At 37.3% G+C, this 26327-nt stretch overlaps 2 protein-coding genes across 16 annotated transcripts in view; both read left to right on the top strand.

The window, feature by feature from the left end:
* Positions 1–3327, top strand: part of CEP57L1 (centrosomal protein 57 like 1) — a 96279-nt gene extending 92952 nt beyond the window's left edge. For all 12 annotated transcript variants that reach the window (XM_058307248.2, XM_058307247.2, XM_071218620.1 and 9 more), the window contains one exon: positions 550–3327. In XM_058307248.2, the coding sequence (XP_058163231.1) occupies positions 550–771 (222 nt within the window). In that variant the 3' untranslated portion in view covers positions 772–3327. The remainder of the gene's footprint in view (positions 1–549) is intronic.
* A 417-nt stretch (positions 3328–3744) lies between these two features.
* LOC101426333 (uncharacterized) overlaps positions 3745–26327 on the top strand; it is a 166541-nt gene continuing 143958 nt past the window's right edge. For all 4 annotated transcript variants that reach the window (XM_058307234.2, XM_012528997.4, XM_058307236.2 and 1 more), the window contains exon 1: positions 3745–3954. The gene's annotated coding sequence lies outside the window, so the exon portion shown is untranslated. The remainder of the gene's footprint in view (positions 3955–26327) is intronic.

The raw sequence follows: 26327 nt of genomic DNA on the forward strand, positions 1-26327 counted from the left end.
ATGCTCCTCAAGTGCCTTTTTCAATGATATTCAATAATACTTTAAGTTTAGGAATACTTTTAAGTTGAATAAATGTGTGTGTATATGAATGTATAATCAACCCTATAAACTTGGTCCTCATTCCTAGCACTGATCCTTTGCTGTGCTATTAATCTCGCTTTAAAGGTCCTTCTCTCTTCCCTCTGCTCTCCAGATTTTACCCATTTCATATGCTTCATGCAACTTTCCCCTCAACTTCTCCAGCCCCCATTGATTCTGTCCTACTTTGGCCTTCTCAAATATATACTTTTATCCTACTCAAAGCTCTCCTGGCTTAAATTATTCTCTAGTCGTCATGTGTACACTTTTCCTTAACTAAGAGCAGTGAGCTCCTTGAGAGCAGAGACTGTTTAATTCATTGTACTTCTACAGTGTTAGGTATATAATAGGTATTCAATAAATTGAACTTTTTAGTTTCATATAATCTTTAAATCATCAATCCAATCCATCTAATTAAGTATATATTTTTAGTATGTTACTGACTAAAATTTTAGATATTTTTCTCTCCAGGTCCGTAAACTGCAGGACAAAGTTCAAAACTTAAGGATGAATGAAGCTTCGGATATTCAGCGAGAAGATAGCAGCCCTAAAAGAGCAAAGAACATAAAAAATAGCCCCAGAAAATGTTTGAATCAGACTAACCCTCCACAGAAAAACAGCAACCTTCATCCAAAACAAGTCCATAATCTTGTAATGAAATTGAGAAAAGATGATATCATGTGGGAACAGTAATACGATAGCAAAACTATCACCTTAAATGAACTTGTCAATGAGATCTTGAATTGTCCAAAGTGGTTTTAATTGAATATATCTTTATGAAATTTTAAATTATGTTTCTAGCTTCTATAAAATGTGAAGTTGTAGTATTTTAAAATTAATACCTAATGACCTGAGTCCCAAATAATAAATGATTGTTCTTTGTTTTATTTATTGATCTAAATGCCTAATCTCATCATGTTTTAGAAACATTGTTCACATTGCAGATATCTTAAGCTAAGTCTAAGAAATTATATTGATTTGACAATATTCAAATTTTAGTTAAATTTAAGGTCAAGTACCATTCCACTTTTTCAGTTGGTAGGCTTGTAACCTTAAGGATCCAGGTAAAATGAACAGGGTGTGGCAAGGTCTTCTAACTTTCCCATTGTTTCCTCTTGTTTGAGAGCTGTGAAGTTGTTTTTTTTTCCCCCTTTGAAAAGGGAAATGTTTACTAATTCTGCAGGTTTGTGAAGAGGCTGTCAGCCCAAGTTTGTATATGATCATTACCAATAGGAACCCCTAATTACTTAATTTTTAGAAGACAATATTATAACTCAACCACAAAAGCTTTCATCTTTTATTCCCATTCTTTTTTAAAAATCTAGTTTTGTTAACACCAGTGATCTATTTTATATTATTCTTTTATAACTACAACTTTTACTGACTTTTATTCTGTGCATTAAACATTAGTATAAACTGAGAATGTGATCATCCAAGGCCCATAAAACTGACATATTTTTAATAATAAAGTATAGGAAGAGGAAATTGGACATTTCATTACCTCATCCAGTAAGGAGTACTTTTAAAGTGATATCAGAATAGATTTTTTCCCTATGTATGCTTCACAGTAAATTCATATTTCACCTAGCTTGCCAGAAGCCCATGGGAATAAGTACTATTTTGATCTCTTTCGGTTTCTCACTCAAATCCTCTGAAACAACTAAAGAATTTGAGTCATCAACTGAAGTAGAAATAGTGGACAGACCAGAAAGGTATAATAGAAGGTAGTAATTCAAAGTATAAGATAGCAGTTTAAGAGACGGAGATTCCAAAGGGACAGAGTTGGGGTGGTACATCTTTTCAGAATCCTCTGAACCCATAGGTGGAGAAATGTTCAAACTGTTGGTAGGAGAGAATTTTTAGGTCAGGATCCTAGAGAGCTAGGAAAAGCAAAATTTAAAAGTTAGGGGAAGCAGATGTGGTTCAAGTGATAGTGCTTCCGCCTACCATATGGGAGGACCCGGGTTCAATCCCTGGGACCTCCTGGTGAAAAAGAAGAGAAAGCATGCCCACGTGATGCGCAAGTGCCCCTGTGGTGAGCCAGTGTCCATGTAAGTGCCCATGTGGTGAGCGCAAGTGCCCCTGTGGTGAGCCAGTGTCCATGTAAGTGCCCATGTGGTGAGCGCAAGTGCCCCTGTGGTGAGCCAGTGCCCGTGCATGTGAGTCATGCAGCAAGATGACGTATCAAAAGAGAGACAAGGGGAGAGTCAGGTGAAGCACAACAAATGAGGAACCGAGGTGGCACAATTGACAGGGAACCTCTCTCCCCATCAGAGGTCTCCAGGATCAAATCCCAGTGAATCCTAGAGGAGAGAAAATGAGAAGAGAAAATAACACAGCAAAAACAGCAGGGCAGTAGAGAAAATCTTTTTTTCAAAAAGTTTAAAAGTTAGTTTTTCTCTCTGTTCTACTAGAAAATACCAAAATGTATGTGTACAAGAATGGTGCTAATTGTGGACCTTTGGGAAAGGAGAAAAATTGCACTTCATTCAATTATGAAATGAGGTACTATGTCAAGATCTTTCCATACCTGGAAGTAGAAGGCGATTGAAAATGCTCAAATCTGTTCTTGGAATTATACTTGAAAAGAGTGAATGACAGAGATAAGTGTTTCTCAACCTGTGGTTTTATTAGTACATTGTCCTTCACATGTTTTCACTCTCCCTCCCCCTCTTAGTTCCTTCAAGCTCCAGAGATGTTCCACAGAGTGCTTCATCTAAACTCAATTTCATTACCTTACCTACTTTTCTACTTTGCCTCCCATCCTCAAGAATGTGAGTTCTAATTTAAACTTAGAAAAAAATCTACCAGGACCATAATGTAGCTCCATCTTTCTGTGGCTTTGTTTTTCTTGCAGTTAGAAAGGTAGATAAATATGTTTAGTTGTGAATATAAATTACTTGTGAAGTTTATTACTTGTGAAAATTTATGGCTGAAACAAATTACCTTTAAAAAGTTTAAAGTCATTTTAGGAATGCTGTTATTTCAATTAAGAATTGGGAATTTTCTTGCAAAATCAGTTTGGTGTAGTAGGAGAGAAAAAAAAACAAGGCTTCAGAGTTAGAAAATTTGGTTTAAAATATGACCCTGCCATTTAGTAGTTTGAACAAACCAAATATCAGATAACTTTTCTGAGCTTTAGTTCCTCATCTGTAAAGTGGAGATAATACGAATACCTACCTCACAGGGTTGTTGTGCACCCAGCAAAAGGACTAAGTTAAAAACTCAATAAAAGTTTGTTGAATCTGACTGGTATAAAATATTATTGTAGAACTTCAGTTTGCTTGTGTTAAAGCCTTCAAACGCCAAAATGGAATTCATAAAAACAGGAGCATTCTAATTGACTTGATTTTTTTTTTTTCTTTTTCTTTTTCTTTTTCTATGTGCATGGAAGGAAATTGCTTTGGTTTGCTCCCTAGCTCAGGTTCCTAGTGGGAGGCCATGGTACAGACATATACCATCATACACTGCTCCTTCGTTTGAAATTCGTTTTGGTTGTTGGGGTGACATTTATTACTGAGAGACAAAGAATGGTATCTTGTTGCTCCATCACAGCTACGAAGTTAAAAATGCCTCTGCTCACGGACTGCCTGCTTTCCAGAGCCTTTGACTCCCCAGGGGGTGGAGCAAAAGATTTCCTTCCTGCACAGGGCCAATTCAATGGTCAGTGTACAAGAGTTGCTGTAGCAACCCCGCAGCTGTGCTCTACCCAGCAGAAATTCAGTATGATTTCACTGATTTTGTTCACTTAATTGAAAAACAGATTTGTTGGTTGGTTTGTTAACTAGAAATTGAAAAAAAAGAAATTGGAACTTTCTAGCCAAGGAAGGTGATGAAACTGATGAAACCAGAAAGTTCCAGTGTTTGAAGCAGCAGGTATTGTAAATATTCTGATCTGGAAATGGGAGTTGGAATCTTTAATTAACTGTACTTGTGTGGGTCATTGGCAGCTTAGTCATTTTTATTAGGTTGTAGCTAAAGATAGGAAAGTTGGACAGAAATGCTGTTTTCAGCAATGTAAGATTAAAGACAGAGGTACTTTGTATAGTACTAGTTGAGATGATGTACTTGAAAATTATTTTTGAGATTTTTTTGTAAATGTCTTAATTTTAAAAGTACAACTCTATAAAGTAGTATTTTAATACATGATCAAATATGTTTAAAATTTTAAATATGGCTTTTATGATTGTGAGAAATCAAACTAAGGGGGACAAGACTGGTTGGTTATATACAGTGAGTGCTAACCATGGCCAAAAATGCACCAGCTGCCACTATTGGTGTAGAGTAAATAGTGAAACTCTTAATGGAGTTTCCTGGAACTCTATTCAACTGTAAATAAAGCTGTACCTACTGAGAACATTTAATTGTATGTGAAATTTAGATAAGTACAAGGCATCTCCCAGAGGTATAACAAGGCAAACCTTTGTAAGGCATAATAGCATCTCTGAGATTAAAAGAAAAAAAAAAAGCTCTTACTGGTGCCATTTCATCTTTTAATTAAAGTGAAATGAGGGAAGCGGATCTGGCTCAACTGATAGAGCGTCTGCCTACCACATGGGAAGTCCAGGGTTCAAACCCAGGGCCTCCTGGCCAGTGTAGAGAGCTGGCCAACATGCAGGGCTGATGCGCGCAAGGAGTGCCGTGCCACGCAGGGGTGTCCCCTGTGTAGGGAAGCCCCATGCAAGAGGAGCACACCCTGTATGGAGAGCCGTCCGTGAGAAAAAAACTGCAGCCTGCCCAGGAGTGACACCGCACACACGGAGAGCTGACTCAGCAAGATGATACAACAAAAAGAGACAGATTGCCTGTGCTGCTGACAAGAATACAAGCAGACAAATGGACACAGAGAGCAGACAACTGGGCGGGGAGAAGGGGAGAGAAATAATAAATAAAGTGAAATGAGAGGGAGCCAATGTGGCTCAGTGGTTGAGCACCTGCTTCCCACATACAAGGTCTGGAGTTCAATCCCCAGCCACAGCACCTCAAAACACAGTTTAGGGGAGCAGATATGACTCAAGCAGTCCCATGGCCGGCTTCCCTACATATAAGGTCCCTGGCTCAATCGCCAGTACCTCAAAAAAAAACACAAAAAGTGAAATGAAGATAAGTCAGTAAAAATAATACTGGCTGTTGCTCACCTGAAAATACATTTACTTCTTGATAAGGAACTAGATCTTATCTTTCATGCAACTTTCCTCTCTTAGTTTCTTATATGTGTGTTGTTAAGTAAGGAGGCTCAGTCATAACAAAATTATAATAATTGTCCAGATCAAAGTTTGTTTATTATAGCAGTAAACTATTTATTGGGTTAATGAATCTGGTGATTTATTTTTCCTGGTGGTTTTATTGGAAGAGTCCTCTTTATTGATATAGATAAATTGAATTCCATTTGGTGTAAGATCCTACTAGATGTCAGAGTCAGTAGTTAGAATTCTAAATTAGGACCTCACCCGTGAAGAAATTTTTTAATGTACATGTATGATTCATTGTGTACCTATGTGTTTAACACTTTTAGTAGAAAATAATAGAGAAGAAAAATGATCTCTTGTTACTTTATGATCTGAGGCAGCTTTGTGGCGACGAAAGATTTGTTAATGACCAGTTCAAAAGTCTGGTTCATGAGTTGGGTCTGGGTCCTGGGATTGGAATGTGGCGATGTTGGGAACTATGAGTTGTCTGTGAGAAACAAATTAAAAGTTCTGTAAATTATAATCAGCTTTCTAGAAAAATCTTTTTAAAGTAAAGATGTGATTACTAACTCCCTTATCCTTTGTCTTGACTTAGGATAAGTCCTAGACTTATCCTTTGTCTTGCTAGTCTAGTGTTCCCTCATTTTTCAGGTCTCAGTTTACCACTTCCTCTTAAGAAGACCTCTTTGATCCTCTCCTCATGCCCCTGCCTCCTCACATATCTGGATTAACAGCCTCTTCTAGGTTTTTCTCCTATCTGCACTTAGCACACTTTCTTGTTAATGTTTATTTGTTTGTCTTTCCCATCGGCTAAAATCTCCATGAGGGCAAGATTGTTTCTGGTTCACCAGTATAGTTCTAACACCTATCACAATTTCTGGTCCAGGAGTAGCCTCTCAAGAGATATTTGCTTGATAAATAATTACATGTATTATATATTTGGTAGTTTTATGTAAGTTAGAATACTAGATTGGATGCTGCCATTTCAGGTTCCAGTTCAGCTGCTCTCCTGTTTCACCTTTCAAAGACGTGACCAATTTTATATAACCACTGGTTGAGAATGTCCTACTATTATTTGTTTGATAGGCAGGGTGGGGGCCAGGTGATGAGTTCCATAGACAGCAGGCATTTGGAATGGTGTCTTCTTTGATATTATGAGGCTAAGAAGAAGAGGTTTGAGAGCCAGAGCATTTCTTTCAGCAAATATTAGTGATGTCTAGTAATCAGGTATTTATTGATCTCAGATAATGTGCTATTTTCTGTAGGAGATTTGAAGGCAAATTATGCATAGATTCTGTCTTCAAGTTGCTTATAATCTAATTGGAAAGATAAGACATGTACGTAAATATAAGGAAGAAAACGATTGGTGACATAAAAATTATAATGACCAGCACAGGACAGATGCTCAGTAAACTTTTGCCAAATAATGTTTGTTCTTATCTACTGATACATAATGTGCTAAGGGAGTTCTCCTGTTTGTATTTCTTCAATTTCTTTCTTGATTTATATAGCTTTTTCCTTTTATTCCTGGCAGCAGCAGTATTGGGCTATAATTCTGAATCTTCATTAGGCTTGTTAATTGAAGATGTCAGTTCACTCAGTAATTTCAAATACATGGTGTCCACATATCCAGTGTCAGATTCAAAGGCAGGTGGGAAAAAATTGTATATGAAATACTGAAGTAAATGGGAGGGCATGGAAAGGGGAGAAAGTCAAGCAATAATAACTTAGACTAAAACAAAAATAATCCATGTTCAGAAAAGTTATATTCTAGAGCCCAGCTATTGACTTGCACAGAATTATGCAAATGATTGCCACTCACTTTCCTTATGAATTTAAGCCACCAATTTCCTCACACATCGCTTCCTCACTGGTTGGGCCTCAGTGTTTTTCAAGCTGTGGGTCATATCCTGTTAGTGAATTGTGAAATCAATTTAATGGGTCACTACTAGAATTTTTAAAATAATATAGAATAGGATTGAAAATATCAGTGCATAACATACGGTGAGGGTAGATAATGTTTTGTGAAACGTTTTGAGTATGGAACTGTAATTTAAAATGTTAGTCATTATTGTTTGGGGAGGAAAAAGTAGGCTTTTAGTAAATGTTTAATGAGAATGAATTTTATAGATGTTATTGAATAAAATGAGAGTAAAGGTAAGTTTAAAATTGGAATATTCCAAAATCCCCTACTAAGGTTTGTAGTAATCTACAGTTTATCAAAAAAAATACTATTATGAATCTGTTTTGTATGTTTAATAAGCTGGAGCCCCATTTAAACCAATAACTTTAAATTTCCTGTTCTATTGAACACTATTTTCAAACACTAGCCAACCTACATTAGACATTTGTTGTTTTCCTAATGTGGACACAAATGTATTCAACATGATCACTTTAACAAATGAACCTGATTATCCCTCAGTCATTGTTGCCCTTTAAACACTGCCCTGTCTAGAATCTAATTAAGCATGCATGAGTCTTGTGAGGAAAGAAATTTGTTCTGCAGGTGTTTTCGGCATGTCTCTGTTGCCAGAACTGCTATAACAAATACCACACAGTGGGTTGGCTTAAACAAGAATTTTTTTTTTAAAGATAGCACTTTATTTTTTATTTTTTAAAATTTCTCTCCCCCACCGCCCCCCCTCCCCCGCCCGTTGTCTGCTCTCTGTGTCCATTTGCTGCACCCTCTTCCTTGTCCACTTCTGTTGTTGTCAGTGGCACGGGAATCTGTGTTTCTCTTTGTCACGTCACCTTGCTGTGTCAGCTCTCTGCATGGGCTGTGCCATCCCTACACAGGCTGAACCTTCTTTTGCACTGGGTGGCTCTCCCCACGGGGTACACTCCCCGCGCGTGGGGCTCCCCTACACGGGGGACACCCTTGCGTGGCACAGCACTCCCTGCGCGCATCAGCTCTGCGCATGGGCCAGCTCCACACAGGTCAAGGAGGCCCGGGGCTTAAACCACGGACCTCCCATGTGGTAAACGGACGCCCTAACCACTGGGCCAAGTCCTCTTCCTTAAACAAGAATCTATTGTCTCACAATTTGGAAGGCTAGAAGTCTGAAATCAAGACATCAGCAAGGCCATGCTTTCTCCTGCAGTCGTAGCATTCTGGTGATGGCAGTCCTCCATCTTTACGGACACTTTCCATGGCTCCCTCTGACTTCTGGCTTCTTCTGACTTAGGAGGCCTATTGATTGACTGCGTCTGAATTTCTTGAATTCAGACGCATCCTCTTATCATGGATTAAGACCCACCCTGGTTCAATTTGGCTATAGTTTAATAATAACAACCTGAAAGGTCCAGTTTACAAATGGGTTCACACCTACGGAAATACCAACTAAGGTATTTTTTGTGGGGCACATGATTCAGTCCCAAATAGAGCAATTTACAACTCATAAATATGTGAGACTCAAGAGGAGAAAAACTGCATTTCTCCAATCTGAAATGATCAAAGATACAATCACTTGGCAAACCCTATTTGAGCATCAACAACAGCACAATAGAAATTAAAAACCTGTTTATACCACCAATATGGCACTATTTAAAAACGTGTCATTTTTACTGAGCAATTAACCTGATAGAATATTTTTAGACTAGTGAGTAGAGTATAAAAATATCTTACTAAAATTACTTAAACATTTAAAGAGATCTTAGTCTTTAGGAGAAAAGGATTGTAAAGCGAACCAGACCTTCCAGTTGTAATTAAAGTAATGTACTTTTTTTAAAAAAATATTTTTAAATTTATTTATCGTCCTCCCCCCTTCCCCCCCCCCCCCCCCCCCGTTGTCTGCTCTGTGTCCATTCACTGTGTGTTCTTTTGTGTCTGCTTGTATTCTCATTAGGTGGCTCCAGGAACCAATCCTGGGACCTTGTGGAGTGGGAGAGAGGTGATCATTCTCTTGTACCACCTCAGCTCCCTGTACTGCTACATCTCTTATTATGTCTCCTCTGTGTCTCTCTTTGTTGCATCTTCTTGCTGCATCAGCTCTCCACGTTGGCTGGCACTCCTGCATGGGGCAGCACTCCACATGGGCCAAGTCGTTGCACGGGCCAGCTTGCCTTTACAAGGAGGTCCTAGGTATCGAACCCCGGATCTCCTATATGGTAGATGGGAGCCCAATTGCTTGAGTCACATCCATTTCCAAAGTAATGTACTTTTGACCTGACTGCTTGCCTGATTAAGTTTGGGGATAGGCACTAAAAATCTTTGGAAGGTATTTCTTAGTTGGTTTTTCTTGAAGATAAATGCATTGATTTGTAGTGTATTTCTTTGAAAAAGCTATTACTAAACTAGTACAGAATGTGAATAATTTCTTGCTTGAAGTACAGGATTTTTGTTTACAAGGCAGTTGTCCAGAATCTTCTGGCCAAATTGGAAAATAATTCACTTTTCATCACTATAGATCCTTTTAATTTAACAAATTTGTTATCTAAAAACATAAACCATATTGATATACAAGAAAATAACTTGGGACGGTGGACTTAGCCCAGTGGTTAGGGCATCCGTCTACCACATGGGAGGTCCACAGTTCAAACCCCGGGCCTCCTTGACCCGTGTGGAGCTGGCCCATGCACAGTGCTGATGGGCACAAGGAGTGCAGTGCCACCCAGTGGTATCCCCCGCGTAGGGGACCCCCACGTGCAAGGAGTGCACCCCGTAAGGAGAGCCACCCAGTGCGAAAGAAAGTGCAGCCTGCCCAGGAATGGTGCCGCACACACGGAGAGATGACACAACAAGATGATGCAACAAAAGGAAACAGATTCCCAAGCCACTGAGAACAACAGAAGCAGACAAAGAAGAAGACGCAGCAAACAGACACAGAGAACAGACAACCGGGGTGGGGTGGGGGGAAGGGGAGATAAATAAATCTTTTTTTTAAGAAAAGAAAATATTTGGAATTAAATTTTAAAACACTCTTGAGAGTTCTGTGAAACATTTATAGCATAAATTTATCAAATGAAAAAGTATAATATCTTGGGGGGAAAGGGAGAAATAAACATATATATATTCATTTTAAAAAGTATAATACCTTAGAAATATTTTCTAGAGATAGATAAATCCAAAATATGTACATATGAGAGTAGCACTATTAAGATCTTAAATATCAAAAGGCACTATTGCCTTTATCTTCCCCAAATTCAACTAAGTACAAATTTTAGAGCTTGAAAATTTGGTGCCAGAATTAGAAGAGATTATTTCTAGGTTAAGAGTTTCTACTTTAATCTAAAAAATAACTATACTTTTAAAAATGTGTTTTGATTTTTTAAAATTTTCTTTACAAACGCTCCAAATCCACCAATCATCTATTTCCTTTTTCCCTCCTCTGATAACCTGTAATCCACTTTTTGTCACTACAAATTTGCTGTTGTAGTCACATCTTATAAATGACATCATACGTATTTGTCCTTATATGCCTTGCTTATTTCATTGGGCATAATGTTTTTAAGATTTCATCCATGTTGCACCATGTCTCAGAACTTCATTCTTTCTTATGGCCAATAATCCATTGTGTGTTTATCCACATTTTGTTTATCCATTCATTTGGATATTATAAATAATACTTCTATAAACATTGATGTACAATGTTTGAGACCCTGTTTTCAGCTTTCTTTGGGTATATACCCAGATGTGGAATTGCTGGATCATATGTCATTCTATATTTGACTTCTTGAGGAACTGCTATATTGCTTTACACAGTGGCTGGACCAATTTACATTTCCACCAACAATGAGATAAGAGTTCCAATTTCAACTGCATCCTCTCTAACACTTGTCATTTACCATTTTTAAAATAATAGCTATCCTTGTGGGTATGAAATGGTATTGTGTTTTTAATTTGCATCCTTAATGGCTAATAATGTTAAGCATCTTTTTATGTGCTTATTGACCACTTGTATATCTTCTTTGGAAAAAATGTTTATTTGAGACTTAATATTTTTTAATTGGGTTATTTGCCTTTTTGTTGTTGCATTGTAAAAGTTCTTTTTATATTCTGGATATTAAACACTTTTCCAGTTAATGGTTTGCAACTGTTTTTCCCATTCTGTAGGTTGTCTTTCTTGATAATGTCCTTTGAGACAGAGAGATTTAATTTTGATGAAGTACAATTTGTTAATTGTTTCTTTTGTTGTTTGTACTTTTGGTATCATGTCTAAAAAGCCATTAATGATCACAAATGATGAATATGTGACCCTATGTTATATTCTAAGAGTTTTATAGTTTTAGCTCATACATTTAGGTCCTTATATTTGATCCATTTTGAGTTAATTTTTGTATATGGTGGAAGGTAGAGTCTAATATCTTATGCATGTAGATATCCATTTTTCCCAAAACCATTTGTTGAAGGGACTATTCTTTCCCCATTACATGTACTCAGCACCTTTGTCAAAAAGCAGATGGTGGGAAGTGGATGTGGCTCAACCAGTTGGGCACCTGCCTAACATGGGAGGTCTCAGGTTCAGGTCCTGGTGCTTCCTAAAAAAAGACAAGCAGACACCACCTCCCACTGCAGCAAGCAGGGAGTGGATGTGGCTCAGCCCATTATGCACTCACCTGTCATGTGGGAGGTCCCAGATTCAGTTCCTGGTGCCTCATGGAAAAAGCAAGCAAGCAATGGGCAGTCAGACTAGAGAACCATCTGGGAGAGAAGGGATAAATAAAAATAAACACTAATCTTATAAAATAAAAAAAAGTAGTTTGTTGTAAATGTGTAAGTATGTTTCTGAACTTTCAATTCATTCCATTGGTCTGTATGTCTATCTTTATGCTAGTACCACACTGTTTGATGACTGTAGCTTTGTAGTACAATTTGAAATCAGTAAGTATGAGTCCCCAACTTTGTTCTTTTTCAAAATTGTTCTTGCTATTTGCAGTTCTGTATGAATTTAAGAATCAACTTTTCCATTTCTGAAAAAAAAAGGGATTTTGATGGAGATTGTATTGAATTTGTAGATAGCTTTTAGTAATAATGACAACTTAAAAATATTAAAATTTACAGTCCATGAACATGGGCTGTCTTGCCATATATATAGGTCTTCTTTAATTGCTTTCATCCATGTTTTTTAGTTTTCAGTGTACAAGTCTTTTATATCCTTGATTACATATATGCTTAGATATTTTATTCTTTTAGATACTATTATAAATGAAATTGCTTTCCTCTTTGGAGTCATTGCTAGTGTATAGAAACCCAATTGATTTTTGAGTGTTGATCTTACATCCTGCTGCTTTACTGAAATTATTAACTCTAGTAGTTTTCTTGTGGATTCCTTTGGATCTTCTACATATATGATCATGTCATCTGCAAACAGATCATTTTACTTCTTCCTTTCTAGTATGTATATCTTTTCTTTTCTTTTCTTGCCTAATTGCTCTTGCTAGAACTTCTGAATAACAGTGGTGAAACGAGGCATTCTTGAATAGCAAAAATGAAAGCAAGCATCCTTGTCTTGTTCCTGATCTTAGGGGAAGACTAAGTCTTTCACCACTGAGTATGATGTTAGTTATGGATTTTTCATAAATGGCCTTTATCATGTTAAATAAGTTTCCTTCTATTCCTAATTTTCTGAGTGTTTTCATTTTTAAAAAAAAGTTGCTGGATTTTGTCAAATGCCTTTTGTGCTTCATTTGAGATAATTATCTGGGCTTTTTTTCCCTGTTCTATTTATGTAGTGTACATATATTGGTTGATTTTCATATGTTGAGCCACCCTTGCTTTTCTGTTATAGCCCTGCTTGGTGATAGTGAATAATCTTTTTTATATTCTGTTGCATTTGGTTTGCTAGTGTTTTGTTAAGGATTTTTGCATTTATATTTATAAGGGAAACTAGGTCTGTAGTTTTCTTCGGATGTCTTTATCAGCCTTTAGTATCAGGGTAATTCTGGTCTCATAGAATGAATTAGAAAGTTTCCTTCCTCTTGAATTCTGTGGCAAAGTTTTAGAAGGGTACATGTTATTCTTTAAATGTTTGGTATAATTTACCAGTCAAGACATCTGCTCCTAGACTTTTCTTTATTAGAAGTTTTTTGATTATTGATTCAATCTCTGTACTTGCTTTAGGTTTGTTGAGATTTTCTAAGTCAATTTAGATAATTTGTGTATTTCTAGGAATTTTTCCAGCCTTTCTAGATTATCTAATTTGTTGGTATACTGTTGTTTATAATAATTTCTTATAATACTTTTTATTTTTATTTAAGATCAGTAGTAATATCACATTTTCATTTCTGATTTTGGTTTTTTGTGTTTTTTTCTCCTTTTTGTCTGTGTGGTTAAAAGTTTGTCAATTTTATTGATTTTTTTTAAAAAACTTGTTGATTCTTCTGTTCTTTATTTCATTTATCTCTGCTCTACTCTTAATTTTTTTCCTTCCTTCTGATAACTTTGTGTTTACTTTGCTCTTTGTCTAGTTTCTCAAGATATGAGGTTAGGTTATTAATTTGAGATCTTTCTTCTTTTTTTAATATAGAAATTCATAGCTGTAAGTTTCCCTCTGAGCACTGCCTTCACTGCATCCCATAACTTTTGACATGTTATGTCTTCATTTTCATTCACCTCTGATTATTTTTAATTTCCCTTGTTATTTCATCTTTAACCTGTTGGTTATTTAAGAGTGTGCTATTTATTTTCCACATGTTTGTAAAGTTTCCAGTTTTCCTTCTATTTATTAGTTGATTTTTAATCTAATAATTGATTCTATTATTATTTCTAGCATTACTCCATTGTGGGCAGAGAATTTACTTTGTATGATTTCATTGTTCAAAATTTATTGAGGCTTCTTTTATGCCCTAACATTTTGACTATCCTGGAAAATGATCTATGCACACTTGAAGAGAATGGGTATGGCTGTTGTTTGGTGAAGACTTCTATACATGTCTGGTAGATATAGCTGGTTTATAGTGTTATTCAGGTCCTCTACTTTCTAGTTGATCTTCTCTCTAGGTGGTCTAACTGCCTAAGATATTTATTAGGGACCAGTCTTGTAGGCATAACTGACAGCCCATGTGGCTGACCTTAGTCTCCAGCCCCTCCAGAGGTCAAACTGCTAGATACCACATAGCCCAAGGCCACCACCATAAACCACATTGTTAGCATAGACTGTATGGCATGGCCTAAAGCTGCCAGGTAAACAAAAACCCTTATCAGGCAGTATATTCCAATTGGCTTAGAGTTTACCTCCCAGGAGCTGGACAGGAGCCAAATATTCTTTGGAATATGCAGAGTTTACACAACCTAGACTGGCTGACTTAATCTTTTACTGCATAGGTCACCTCCTAGACCTTTAGGCTAGGTTATCTTAGTATAAAATGATCACATTTGTCTAAGCATCTATATTTAGTATAGCATTGCTGTAACAAACAGCAATAGTATCAAGTAAGAACATACCTATCATTTGGAGGAGCTAGTGTGGGGTAAGGAAAGATGTAAAGAAACAATTATCCATCCTATAAAACCATTAAATACATTTTCATGTTTTCATACCAATTTAATTACTTATTTCCCCCTTTAATCTATCACTATTTGTACCTTATGATAGACTAGTACAGAACTATTTAGCATACAAATTAGCTAATGATTAAATAAATCCATTTCTTCCTCAGGCCAGTCATTTCCTATTTGTATTACATTCTGAAAAAGCTTTAACTAAATCTTTATGCTTTGATCATCAATATATGACTTGTTTACATAAGGTATTTGAATCTTACCAAAATTCAAATACCTTATTGCAATATGGTTGTAGATTAACCTGAAAAATAAGTCAAAAGATACTGGCATATTGCTATAGTTCCTCTCAGGCATTAAAAATTAGTCCAGTTCATGATATTTTATAACTAAAATGTTTCCCAGAGTGATGTCACTTAGATTCTAAGAGCAGAGATGGCATTGACACCCTTCTAGAAATCTGGTAAAGTTGAGAGACAATATCTCTTTCTCTGATCCTCTCTCAGGGTTCCAGTGTAACATCGAATTTCACTTGTTGCATAACACATTTATTCATTCTTTTACCCTCAGCTACTATTTATCCACTCCATTTGTTGTAGATATTTACCCAAACTTTTCCACCTTTGGAAGGGATTTTAAGTTCAACCACTGTGCTGGCCTAGACTATTAGCAGCAATACTAGTCTAGCAAGTGTCTCACCCTTACCCAATCCCATTTATATAGAGTACAGTTACATAGGTGCAGAACTATTTGGCCATCTCAACCATTAGGCAATACAGCAACCCTTGCTGTCAATCCCAGTTTTACCAGGTGTGGTGAAGACAAAGTCTACCTCAACAGGCCCTTAGAATTCTACCATAAATGTTTCAATACATAGTTAGAAATTCTTAAGCATCATCACTGTTTCCAGCACCACCTGCACTTGCAGCCCTAGTCCTGAACCATTCATTCTATCAGGTAGGAAAAAGAAGGTTGAGGTGCTGTGTGGAAGAATTGTATAGTTGTACCAGCATCCTCCCTCAATCCTTCCATGGCAGATTGAGTTATGTGCCTCAGAAAAAAAGATGTTCTTAATCCCATTTCTATGAGTATGAACCCATTGTAAATAGAACCTTTTGAGGATGTTATTTTTAGTTAAGGTGGGGCCAACTGAATCAGGATGGGTCTTAATCCTTACTGCAGCCCTTATTTGGGGGGGGGGAAAAAAAGCCACAGGAGGAGACAGACGTCAATGGAGCCTGAAGAAAAAAGAGAGAATATTGCCATGTGCATTGCCATATGACGGAAAAGCCAAGGATCACTGGCAGCCAGGTCCAGAAAGCCACAGTCTTTGGGGTGAAAGCATCACCTTGCTAATGGCTTGATTTGGGACTTCTAGCCTCAAAAGTATGAGGCAATGAATTCCCACTGTTTAATTCAATCCATTGTGTGGTATTTGTCATAGCAGCCTGGAAGGTAAGACACACTCCTCCCCAAATTTCTCAAAAGCAGAGGAACCTATTGAGGGGAAGAACCTAACAAGGAAACCAACCTTCCTTTAGCTCCCCTTATACTGAATATAAATACACAGTCATCAAGTCATGTAAAGCAGCCCTTCATGCCTTTCTATCCCCCCACCTTTAGACAACCAATGTTTCAATTGCCCATTCCAATTCACTATGAAACCATTACTCTGAGAATAATATGCTATGTGATATGTCCATTTGATATGATATCTCTTTGCTCATTTTTGGACACCGTGGATCATAAAGTGTGTTCCTTAATCTGAAGAAATGTAATCCAATCCAAATTGGATTACAAATTGGTAGTCCAAGTTGGTACAGTATTTTCTGTCTAATTTTATAATGTTTTGGTCATTTGCATCTACCATCAGGTATGCAAAGCCCAGTCCAGGGTAAGTATCTATTCCTGTCAGGCTTCATGTATAGTCTCCCAGATCTATCATTATCAGCCCAATGTCAGTTTGTCAGCCATGAGTGGAGTGTTTTTACTGGAGGATCTGCCCAATAGCCATCTGTAGTCTTTGTCTCTCTTGCTGGCAGGGAGAAAAAATCATATTGTTTTGTTTTAGCATTTTGTACCTAAAACAGTTAAGGGAAATATGTCATGATTCAGGTCCTTTCCATATTACTGCAGTTTAGCATGTCCATTTATTTTATGAACCTAAGTGGTCACTTCAAGTGAGGATACAGGATTTGCACTTGCCAGTTCCAATCACCTGATCCTGAAACTGATGGTCATCAACATGCCCTACTTTAACGTGCCCCTTAAATTCCCACAGTGATTTCATTGGGCCATCCCCATCCAGGCATCCTTGTATTAGTTTTTCAGTTTTCCAGTTTTCCACTGTCCATCTGCCTAACCATTGACTGCTGTCCATGAGGCAGTGAAAACATAAACATAGGGGTTTTTATCATTCTTCAGTTCTTCCAACACTGCAAGGAAAACAGCAAACAATACAGTCCACTGAGCTGATTTGTTCCTACTTTCTTCAACCAGTTTTTCTATCAATCGGTGGCCTTCCAAACAGGATATTGTGCATCCACCTTGGAACTGCCATCTGTAAGCCTAGCATCTCTGTTGGTCAAAGGGATTTGTTCATAGGACACTGTTCAGGTGGTGATAGGATCCAACTCTTAAATTTGGCCCTACAGGAAAAGAGATTATGTGCTGGTAAGTATGGTGGGTACCTCCTTGCATACTTCCAGTAGCATGTTCTTGTATAAACCATTTTCATATTATAGAACTCTTCTGGGCACTGCCTTCCTTATTTGAGTGTTTCTCCTACATTACCCAAGACATTATGGGTATTTCAGTTTTCAAGATTATATGTCCTTCAGTCACTGTCCAATAGCAAGCTAGTAATTGTTTCTCAAATGGTATATATCTTAATGCTGTATCTGGAAATTTTCTGGTCCAAAATCCTAGAAGTCAGTGCTGGGTGGAGCTCATAGTGTTTTGCTACAAGCCCCAATCTATAGACCACACAGAGAATTGGACAATACCAGCACTCCCAACTTCTAACATGCCATTACTTAAAGGGATATTCTCTTTTTGTCCACCATGTATACTACACTTTCAAATTCTGTGGGTCCCCATTCAGCATGTCCAATTAGTACTAACTGAAGGGTGAACTTATATGCCTTCTGTTTTACAATACTAAGTAGAGGAAGTATTCCCCAGTCAGACATAAAATCCATTCCAATAATATATTCAGATAAAGAAGACACATCCACTTCATGTAAAGTCTGTTCAAATATTCCAATTTTCATCCAACCTTTCACTTTAATTCCATCAACCAATGCATCCCCATATCCTCCCAACCTAACAGTAGTCCCCATTACAGACTTCACCAACAGATTTTTTAAATCACTGGGCTCCCATGTCAGAGAGTTCCAGAAAATTCTCTCTTCTACCTCTTTGCCAGTACATATGGTCTCCAGTTGCAGTTGGGGCCAAAAGACCCTGGCCCTTTTTTTGATCCTCATCCTAATTAGTTTGCCAAATCTTTACCTCAGGTGATTCAAGGTCAAGTTTCTCACTGTCATCTTTATCTTCTGACCTTTTTAATTCCTTCAAACTAGGGTAAAGATGGCATATCTGTTTAGGCCCATCAATTTCGTGGGACCAGCAGGGGCTTTCACCAGTTCATCTAAACTCTGATAGTGCTACATTACAGTCTTTGTTTTGACCCTATCAATGTTCACTTTATTCATGCCATTTCTTAATTGTTTAAATATTTCTACCCTGTTGGGATGAATTCTGTGACTTTCTCCTTTGACTTTCCCAATTCTTTTGTGAGTCACTCTAATTTTCTTAGCTATCTGTTATTTCAGCATATTTTTTTTTTTGCTTTGGTAATTATCTTGAGGCTATTGTCTAGCTCAGACTGGCTGAAATCCAAGCTTAGCCCAGAATCCGGATCTGTGCCCAACATTCTCCTTTACATTTATTTTAGCTAAAAAATAATGATAACTAAGGGACTGTAGTTTTGGCTTCTTATTTCTTTTCATTTTCTTGCATATCCACTGAGCAAACTACTGAGGAGTTGGATCTATCATTTCTAAGTTGCATTGATAACTTTTACCTCCAGTGACAACTGAATTTCATACCATGGGTGACCCAGTGGCCATACAGAAATCAAAGATTTGTCAACCCAGTGCTCTCATCCTTTCTGTTCCCAAAACATGCTTCCACCAAGTTTCAGTGAGCCAGGGTCATTCTGGCAAGTGCGACTTCTCTCACCAACTAGGTTCAGGGATCCAAAAGACCAGTGTCAGTTTCAGTAGTTCACTAAAAGGACTCAAAGAACTCAGAAAAGCTCTTGTAGTCATGGTTACAGATGGTTACAGTGAAAGGATACAGACTAAAATCAGCAACAGAAAAGGCACATAGGGCAAAGTTCAGTAGACACTAGGTGCAAGCTTCCAGATGTCCTCTCCCTGTGGAGTCATACAGACAGCACATTATTTTCCCAGAAGCGATGTGTGGTAATACACATGGAGGATTGCTAACTAGGGAGGCTTCCCCAAACCCTGATGTCCAGAATTTTTATGGGAGTGGTCAGTCACATAGGCATAACTGGCTGCCCACATGACTGACCTTCGCTCCATCCTCTCCAGAGTTGATACCACATTGCCCCCACCATAAATCACATTGTTAGTATAGACTATCTGGCATGGGCTAAGGCCTCCAGGTAAGCAAAGGCACTTATCAGATAGCATATTCCAGGGGCTTACAGTTTACCTCCTAGGAGCTAGGCAAGGGCCAAATATTTCTTTGGAATGTGCAGAGTTTAACAGCCCAGACCTGCTGGATTAATCCTTTACTGCACAGTATTGTATTGTTTTGTTTTATGACTGTGAAATGTGATGTGCATTTGCTTAGCCATTATAGCATCTGGTTAAAGTGTGAATTTTGCCTCCAAGTTTCCTCCTAAGGCTGGATTTGACCATGTAAATTTGCTTAGTGATTTCTGATTCAGTATCATTACTTTGATATTTTGTTTTATTTGGTCTGTTTTATTATATAAGTATGATGAATAGTGATGCTTAATTATTATAGTCTGGTTAAGAAAACTAGAATCATGTGACTTAGGAGTTAATTTTGGAGGCTTTGTAAAGTCCCTAGGGTTGCCATTACTTTTTTTTTCTTCCCCCTCCCCCCCCATCCCCCTCCCAATCCCCTGTCCCTCACCTCTCCCCTTCCCCCTCCACCACTGGCTCTGGCTTACCATGCGGGCACTCACATGGGCACTCGGCTCGTTGTGCAGGCACCAACACGGGCATTTGGCTCACCGCATGGGCACTCAGCTCACCACACGGGCACTGACTCGCCATATAGGCATGCTTTCTCTTCTTTTTTACTAGGGGTCCCCAGGAATCGAACCCAGGTCCTCCCATATAGTAGGCGGAGGCCATATCACTTGAGCCACACCCTCTTCCCACTTTTCTTTTTCCCTAGGAGGTACCAGGGATTGAACCTGGAACCTCGTACATAGTAAGCAGGCACCCAACCACTGAACTACACCTGTTCCTATGCCATTACTTTTATATGTAAAATATTGCCCTTATGTACTGAGACCAGGAACCAAGAATCATCCAATTCACCTTGACCAAGCTGTTTGGATATTGTTGCTTAATAATGGGTTGGCCTAGCTAATTTATGGCATGGCCACGGTTACAAAAATAATTTGTTAATTATTACCTAGTAAAGGAGAAAAGATTTTTATTGAGCCTAATAAGCAAATAGCGACATAGGTATGAAAAGTAAAGGAACTTAGTATAGATACTTTTTGTAATATTTAATCACTGTTGACATTGTTTTGCATACTTTCATATGCTACTTTGTACAGAATAATTATTTTCAAATTTCTTGAATATTACTTATAAACTGTATTAAGATGTTTGAAAGAATCTTTTTCTGATTTATAAAGGATTGGAAACGTGATACAATTTACAGGGTGTTTCAATACCATTTATACAAGTATAGCTTGTGAGTTTGGGATAAAGAAGAAATAAATTTTTCTTGTATGTCCTTTCAAAATAGAATATTTAGCCATAATTCATTTAGTCATAGGGAATTCTTGTTTTGCTGACCTTGGATAAGCAGACAGTTTTCACATAGTCATCTGCTTCTGTATTTAAAGAATGCTACAAATCCTGACTCCATGCTGTGATAGTCTGACAGGTATCAGTTGCTGAGAGCAATTTATGCTGAAAAGCCTGTTCCCATGAAATCTACTCCCTGTAAAATCAATAGTAATGAGTCTGATAAAATTCTTTATTGGGGTTTTCAAGCTTTTCACATTTCTCCCAGAATATTCCATTTCTTATCTCTAGCTTATAGCAAGATGCATTAGTAAATTGTAAGGAAAAAACTGAACAGGGTAATAAGACTTAAAGGATCAGGTTAATCTGTCATAGCCAACAATACTAGAATAAAGGAGAGTGGAAACCTTTATTCTAAAATAACACATAATCATTTTATAAGGATTTTAGTCAATAATTAACCAGAGAGGAAAAATACATATGGACAGAGAGGGCATTTTAAACATTCATTCCGTAAAATGTTTTGTAATTATCACCTTGATACAAAATAATTCTTGAAAAACAACAGAAAAGAATCAATTTGCTAGCAATTATTGTACCAATCTTTGCATATGGACATAACTATGCTTCTGTCCAACCTGAAAATTTCACAATTGCTAATATATCTTTATTTTATATTTTTATTAATAACATTTTACTTACATATCATTTACGTAGATTTAACTTCCCTTACATATTTGCAAGTTCTTTTCATATCAAGGACTTGATAAACAGGATGCCCATTTATATTTAGTATTCCTCCTTTTGTAGGCTAAATGAGCAAATCGTTGTTGCTGACTAGAAACTGGAAAACCCCAAAGACAATTTTTGTGTCACAGATATAGTAATAGTTTTATTATTCAGAATTTGGGGAAAGCAATATCAAAGTTGTCAGAGGAGAAAAATATGAGGAAGTGGCTTTTAAAATTTAAGGAATTACAGACAATATTTAAAGTAAACTAAGCACCAAATAATATTAGGAAAATTTTCAAAGGTGAGGAATATTTGTTTTAAAACAATAACTCATGGGAGTCAGTTTAGAAAAATTTTTATGAAGTTTGTGACAATCATGTTTCCAAACTTTGTCTAATCACTTTCAGATTGTGGGATGAACTGCAGGCACAACATTAGGCATAATGACACCTTATTTTGCACAAAGGGTTCTTTTTTAACATCTTACCTGGCTCATTTGTGTATTTGTACTTTCATATTTTCTTTTGAGAGAGAAGAGAGTAAAAGTTATCTACTCAGAATTTTTCAGATCTCTCACAGCAGTCATAAATTTCCACCAAGTCAGAAGCAATCCTGACCTTTCCATCACAAATCCAAGCTCATTTGAGAATGGTTATACAAATAAAGCATAACTTGCTTTAATGATTCTGTTCTTTACTCTAAAACCATGTGAAAATAAATTCAATTTTATTTGTTGTATATATTTTATTCTCTCGGATGGTTATTCTGTCTTAATTAGATATATTTATATTGTGCATTCAAATGACAGTTTTTTTGACTGATTAATTTCTAGAAGTTTCCAGAAGGAAAGAAAAAATCTGCTTCAGAAATATATGTCATTTCAAATGGACTTTATAAAATGCTATGCATTCCCTTTTATTAAGAGGAAAAAGCTTTTTAAAATTTACTACACAAAGAAAACTAACAATCGCAGTTTTTAACTTTAGTGTAGATGGAGCAAATGTAATCAGAGTACATAAAGCTCACTGGTTGATAGAAGCAGCTCCAGGTATCAAAAGACTGCTCTCTATTCTCCTGGGTGCAAAATATTTTCTTCTTAATTATTTTGAACCCATAGTGGCACACGAACATGAAAAACAGCATAGAAGATTCTATCAATGGTCAGAAGACAAAAAAGTAAGTCAGTGGTTTAAGTCATCATGTGAGCTATTTCCCAACTGCTAGTGAAACTGTTATCAATTTGACTAGAATCTGAAGACCCAGAGGCAAAGGAAAATAAGTATTTCAAATGACTGGAGATTACAGAATCCTCAAGACCAACATAAAATGTCAGGTATCCTGTCATTTGTTACTTCTCAAAGACTAGATGCCCAGAACATTAAGAACTATATTACCAACATTGCTGCTATCAATGTAGAAAGAAGTGGTCATGCTCAAAGCAGAACCAGTATGTAAACTAGACTTAGCCATGAAATAAAGAATAAACAAACATAATGAGTCAGAAAAAACAGAATCAATTAGATTAACTCTCAATTGCCATAGGAGATTCATCCCAAGACTGGAAAGATGTATACCTCAAATTGCCCTTGATTTGCCCTTGGTGGACAATGCAATTTACTTGGCTCTGGTGAATGAATACACTTCTTGTAGATAAATGCAGAAAACCTTGGTGGAACCTGCAGAATTGACAAAGGATGCTCAGAAAAAAAGCCTTTAGAAAAGGAAAGTTTACTTTCAATAAAAGTTTACAGGGAAACAGATGTGGCTCAACCAATTGGGTTCCCGTCTACCATATAGGAGGTCCAGGGTTCGATGCCCAGGGCCTCCTGGCGAGGGCAAGCTGACCCATGTGGCGAGCTGGCCCCTGCAGAGTGCCAGTGCGTGTGGGAAAGTGGCCCCACACAGGAGAGCCACCCTGAGCGGGAATGCCACCTCGAGCAGGAAAAGCTGCCCCGTGCAAGAGTGCCCGCCGACATGGAGAGCTGCCGCAGCAAGATGACGCAACAGGAGACACAGGAGAGAAAATACGAAGATGTAGCAGAACAGGGAGCTGAGGTAGAACAAGAGAGTGATCGCCTCTCTCCCACTCCAGAAGGTCCCAGGATCACTTCCCAGAGCCGCCTAATGAGAATACAAGCAGACAAAGAACACACAGCGAATGGACACAGAGAGCAGACAATGGGAGGAGTGGGGGGAATAAATAAAAATAAATCTAAACCAAAAAAAGATAGCTTACAAGGAATTTGCAAGTTTGAAAAGGACTGTTTGAAAAAACTATAAAACAAACTATAAAACTATAAAACAAGGGGAGAAAGTTCAAAATTATGCAGTTTGTAGTTAGTATGCTTGTGAGAGATGGAAGAGACAGCAATTTTCTCACAAGATTGTCATAGTCACAAAGGTCACCACAGATTTCCAATTATAAGCATTGCAAAAATTGGTGATAGAATTCTTATACTCAGGAGTTGGTAACTTATAAACAAAGCTTAATGACTCTTTATTCTTGGGAAATAAAACAGAATGACCTTGTTTTGTTTACCTATTTAATTTTATTTTTCTTTGGGTACAAGATGCTTTAATTTTTTATTATGTTATACATACTTTATTTTCTGACTGTGATAATGGTAGCAGGCCATGCTGTTAGTTTTGCTTCCATGCATACTTCTTTTGTTCCTTGGTAGTTAAATAAAATTCCTTCCATGAGCATTATTGAGGCTGTTTACTATTATTTAAGGTAAGAGATAAAAATTTGGGAGTAAAATCCAAAGTTTGAGGGAGATACTTTGGATAGAAAGGATATTTTCTTTTCTTTTTTGAAGAAGACTGTTATAGCCTTGTGGACAAGATAATAGAAAACTTTTAATTCATGGGTAATTATAATACTAATGACTAAAACATCAGTAAGGGGAGCAGATGTAGCTCAGTGGTTGAGCACCTGCTTCCCATATACAAGGTCCTGGGTTCAATCCCTGGTATCTCCTAAAATAAAACAAAAACATCATTAAAAAGGAAATTTTGTCTTAAAAAAGGACTGGAGATAAGGGATAAAATGAAATTAAATTTGTGAAGGCAGTTCAGTGAGAAGTAGATCCAGAAGCTGACTCTGTTAGATTTCAAGAGAAAATTCAGGCAGAAATCTACAGTTCAAGAATTCAGAAAACACTGAGAGGATTGATGTTCATTAACCTATATAACTTTTAGATGATTCTTCTCTTCCAAATACACAGACACATTGACTTTCCTCAGAGACCTTCTAGACAAGTTATTCTCTAATTTTATATTGTGACCCATTAATGGGTCCTGACATTGGTTTATTGGGTCATGACCAGAAGTAAGTTAGTTTTTTTTAAAAATCAGAGTAGAAAATACCAGAGTTCATTGCATATTGAGACTTCCACTTCAGGTAGGATTTAGTAGGAAGTCCATGTTCTCACTACAATATATAAATAACAAAGTCTTAGTTTTTGACATTGGAACATTATAGAAGGGACAAAGACTAGAAGAACTAAGATCCCAGAAATGGGGAGCCCTCCTGGGTTAGTTGACAATCCTCAGCTATTTTCTTCCTTAAGGCATTTACTGATTCTGGCCACAGTCCCTTCCCATAGGCATAAGGACTCTACAGGGGCAAAGAGAAAGCAGGAGAACTTTTCAAGGCCATGGGTACTGACATGACAGATTTGAACATAAAGAGGTCTGAAATATATGCATTAGGTATTTGCTGAATGCTGAGATATGGAGGACCCTGGGGTGAGGGTGGGGTTCGACCAGAAATGCAGAGTCTTGCTGTAGAGAGGCATCTGCATCAAACATATAACAAACAAGTTTCTCAAGTTTTTCTGCCATCTTCCCACAATCCTTCCATATTTGAACACGCAGGAAGTTGGAGGTTAAGCTCAAAATCTTCAATTGACAAAATTTCAGGGATAAGAGGACCAAGACAAGACAAATTCTCAAGAGTCCCAAAAGGCCATACACAAGAAGAAATCTGGGCTGAAAATACGGAATTAAATGTGTCTCAAGATGCTTAAGAGACAAAAATCCTACCAGAGGGATGAAGCCAGCATGAAACACTTGACCAATTTACTTCTCAATACATTTGCCAGATTGTGAAGCCGCATGGGGCAGGATGCTAAAGAGTGAAATATCTAAAGGGTAAAATTGAATCTCCCACAGTGTTTAAGGGCTAAAGGGACGATAGCAATCAACAGTCTAGGTGAGGAAAGTGGATGTAGCTCAAATGGTTGAGCCCCTGCTCAATCCCTGGTACCTCTTAAAAACAAATGAAAAATCCAACTCTTATAGGGGAGCAGATGTAGCTCAGGGGTAGAGTACTATGAGTTCCTGGATTCAATGCTTGGTACCTCCTAAAAAAAAAGTCTAAATGAGCCAGAGCCACACGTGAAAAAGAAGGACAAATAAAAGGTGGACTGAGTTTAAGGCCAGAATCCAGCCCCAATCTAGTTCATTCCTGTTGGCAGTTAAAGTGATTAGCCCTTCACATTACATATTTAACACAGAAAAGGGAGAACACTTTATGGGGGAAAATAGCATCATTACCAATACCTGTGTTCTTTTATATACAAAATATAGCATCTAATAAATTATGAGACTTGGGAAGAGGCAGGAAAATGTGAGTAATAAAACACAGTAAAAGCAGACCCACAGGTGGTCCAGCTGTTGGAATTATCAGGCAAGGACTTTAAAATAATTCTCATGTATATAATAAAGAAACCTGAGAAAAAGATGGGCAAAATCCATAAAATTATGGATAATTTTGTCAGAATTGGAAACTATTAAAAAATGTGCATTATTTAGCTTAAAAAATATAATAAATGA

Source organism: Dasypus novemcinctus, chromosome 11, assembly GCF_030445035.2.
Source record: "Dasypus novemcinctus isolate mDasNov1 chromosome 11, mDasNov1.1.hap2, whole genome shotgun sequence".
In the NCBI taxonomy this organism is placed as follows: domain Eukaryota; kingdom Metazoa; phylum Chordata; class Mammalia; order Cingulata; family Dasypodidae; genus Dasypus; species Dasypus novemcinctus.